General features: G+C 35.5%; 1 protein-coding gene across 1 annotated transcript; it reads left to right on the top strand.

The window, feature by feature from the left end:
- Positions 1-882: 882 nt before the first annotated feature.
- Positions 883-2,260, top strand: LOC108380401 (putative nuclease HARBI1; the record flags this gene model as incomplete). The annotated part of the gene is made up of 4 exons (XM_017636772.1): positions 883-1,205; positions 1,260-1,701; positions 1,763-1,889; positions 1,949-2,260. Coding segments are annotated over exons 1-4 (994 nt in total), but the record flags the coding sequence as incomplete, so codon positions are not given.
- Between the last annotated feature and the right edge of the window lie 140 nt (positions 2,261-2,400).

Below are 2,400 nucleotides of genomic sequence, written 5' to 3'. Positions count from 1 at the left end.
TGTATCATCCGAACATGATATTTTATTTCGTTTCATATTTGCTTTATGTAAAAATTTAATCTTTGCGGTTAATTCAATTTATATCAATTATCTTATGTCGGAAAAGAAAAAAGAAAATACAATAGCTGCATATAGCATTTAGTACACATTAGAGCTTTTCAACATCAGCAACTTTTTATAATCGCTAATCGAAAATTTTTTTTTTTTAATTTTTACAAACGAACACTACGCTACAACAGTACAATGCAATCCTACAAGTAACCAGTTCCGTGTCTGAACTCAGTCAATACAGAAGACCCCTAAACAATTTTGTCTACCGAAGGAAAATAAAACTACCAATTTGACCAAAATGGTAAGGCTGATGGCAACACTACTTGTGGAATGTTTAATAGCTCATATCAGTGTTGCCAAATATGGGCTTTTTTTACCAAAACTGGTAGGTTTTTTCTAGTTTTCTTTTTAGTAGGTTGGTAGGCTATATTGGATTTTGGTAGGTGAATGTCTATACGTAGTTAATTAGTTTTTATTTTACTAGCTGTATTTTGGTTTTTCTAAATGTTATGTTGGCATTAAAAATATATTGAAAACTTATATACAATTTTGGTAGGTTTTGGTTGAGTTTGGTAGGAAGTTTTGGTAGGAAACAAAATTTGTCCATGGCAACACTGGCTCATATTCAAACTGGTGGTGTATTAAGTACACACACACTAGCTTTGTTTCTTTACTTTTGTAGCAGATAAGTATCAGGAAGACGAACGGGAAAAATTACAAACAGCCTTATTATGTATCTCGAACGATAGGCCGCACGATAGGCGATATCGTCACGGATTGCAATTTTGTAACTCTGTCGTACGTCTTCGTCTTGTCTTTACGCCGATTACGTTGCAATCGTCTCGGTTACGTTGTATGATGTTGCCGGATGAAATTTTGATGTACTTCCAAAGAGTTTTTCTTAGATTTCTAATATTTTCAGCTTATTTCAATGCTTTTTATTTTAAATGGGCAACATCGGAATTGTTTACATTTTGGTTTTCCTTAAAAGTGTTTTGGTTGTGTTGCGGAAAGAAATATAAGGAAAATTGATTTTTAAAAATGTATGCTGCTATAGCGCTAATGGACGCCGAGGAATCCGAAGAAAGGGAAAGGCGGATACAGAGGAGGAGATTGCGAGACCACACCAATGTAATGGAACTACCTGAGACTGAGTAAGTTCAAGATTAGCAAATAATTTTTGTATGCTACAATGTATTCGTTTCTAGATTTGTTGCAAAAATCCGAATCAATAAAGAAATATTCCAATACATATTAAACGAATTAAAAGAGCACATGGCTCCATCACATAGAAGCACCCACCTATCGCACCAGCTAAAACTCGCGACTTTTTTAATATTTCTCGCCACCGGCAGTTACCAAAAATCTGTTGGTAACGAAAATATTTCGTCGATGGGGCAGTCAACTGCAGCCAACGTGATCAGGGAATGCCTAAATATTTTTGAGGGCCATTTTTGCCAGAAATGGGTGAATTTTAGGAGAAACATCGATGAGGAAAATGCAGTTAAAGAATATTTCTTTGAGAAATACGGAATACCTGGGGTTACTGGTTGTGTTGATGGAACACACGTTCGTATTAAGTCGCCAGGAAGTGACAACCACCATTTATACCTCAACCGCAAGGGTTTTTACAGTCTTAATGTAATGGCGGTAGGTTAATGATTTACTATCTTTACAAGTATACATACACACAAACTGAGTTTCCTTACAGATGAGTTTCCCTACAGACGCTAGGCATCCAGGGGCGAATCATGATTCATTTGTTTGGAATGTGAGTCACGCAGAACAGGAGCTAAAATCTGATTATAACAATGGAAAAACCAACACATGGCTACTCGGTAAGTTTTAAAACTTAAAAAGGCTATAAAACTATTACTGACAATGAAAATTTTTGTAGGTGATTCTGGTTACCCCTTGCAGCCATACTTGGTGACGCCATTCAGAAGCGCAGCCGATGAAATTCAACGAAATTACAACACAAAGCACTCGAAAGCTCGTAATGTAATTGAGAGATGTTTCGGTGTTTTGAAAAACCGATTTCGATGTATAATTGGCTCGAGAGGGCTACACTATTCACCAGAAAAAGTTACACAAATTGTAAATGTGTGCTGTGCTATTCATAACGTTTGTATATTTTTCAAACATCAAATTCCATTGGAGAGCCCAGATATGGGAAATCTTGTTAGTTACGAAGAAGAACTGGAAAACAGTAACATTTCGAATGCAGCTGCCCTTATTAGAATGAGAATAGTAGAGAGTTTGTTATAAACGCAGTTTTATTATAAAGTATGTGTGTTTAGAATTCATGTTCACCAGCAAAATTCATTTGTCTTAAAATTAATAAAATAT

Source organism: Rhagoletis zephyria, unplaced genomic scaffold, assembly GCF_001687245.7.
Source record: "Rhagoletis zephyria isolate East Lansing unplaced genomic scaffold, Rhagoletis_zephyria_1.1 Rzeph_scaffold_19151, whole genome shotgun sequence".
Classification (NCBI taxonomy): domain Eukaryota; kingdom Metazoa; phylum Arthropoda; class Insecta; order Diptera; family Tephritidae; genus Rhagoletis; species Rhagoletis zephyria.
This window is presented reverse-complemented; position numbering and strand designations above follow the sequence as displayed.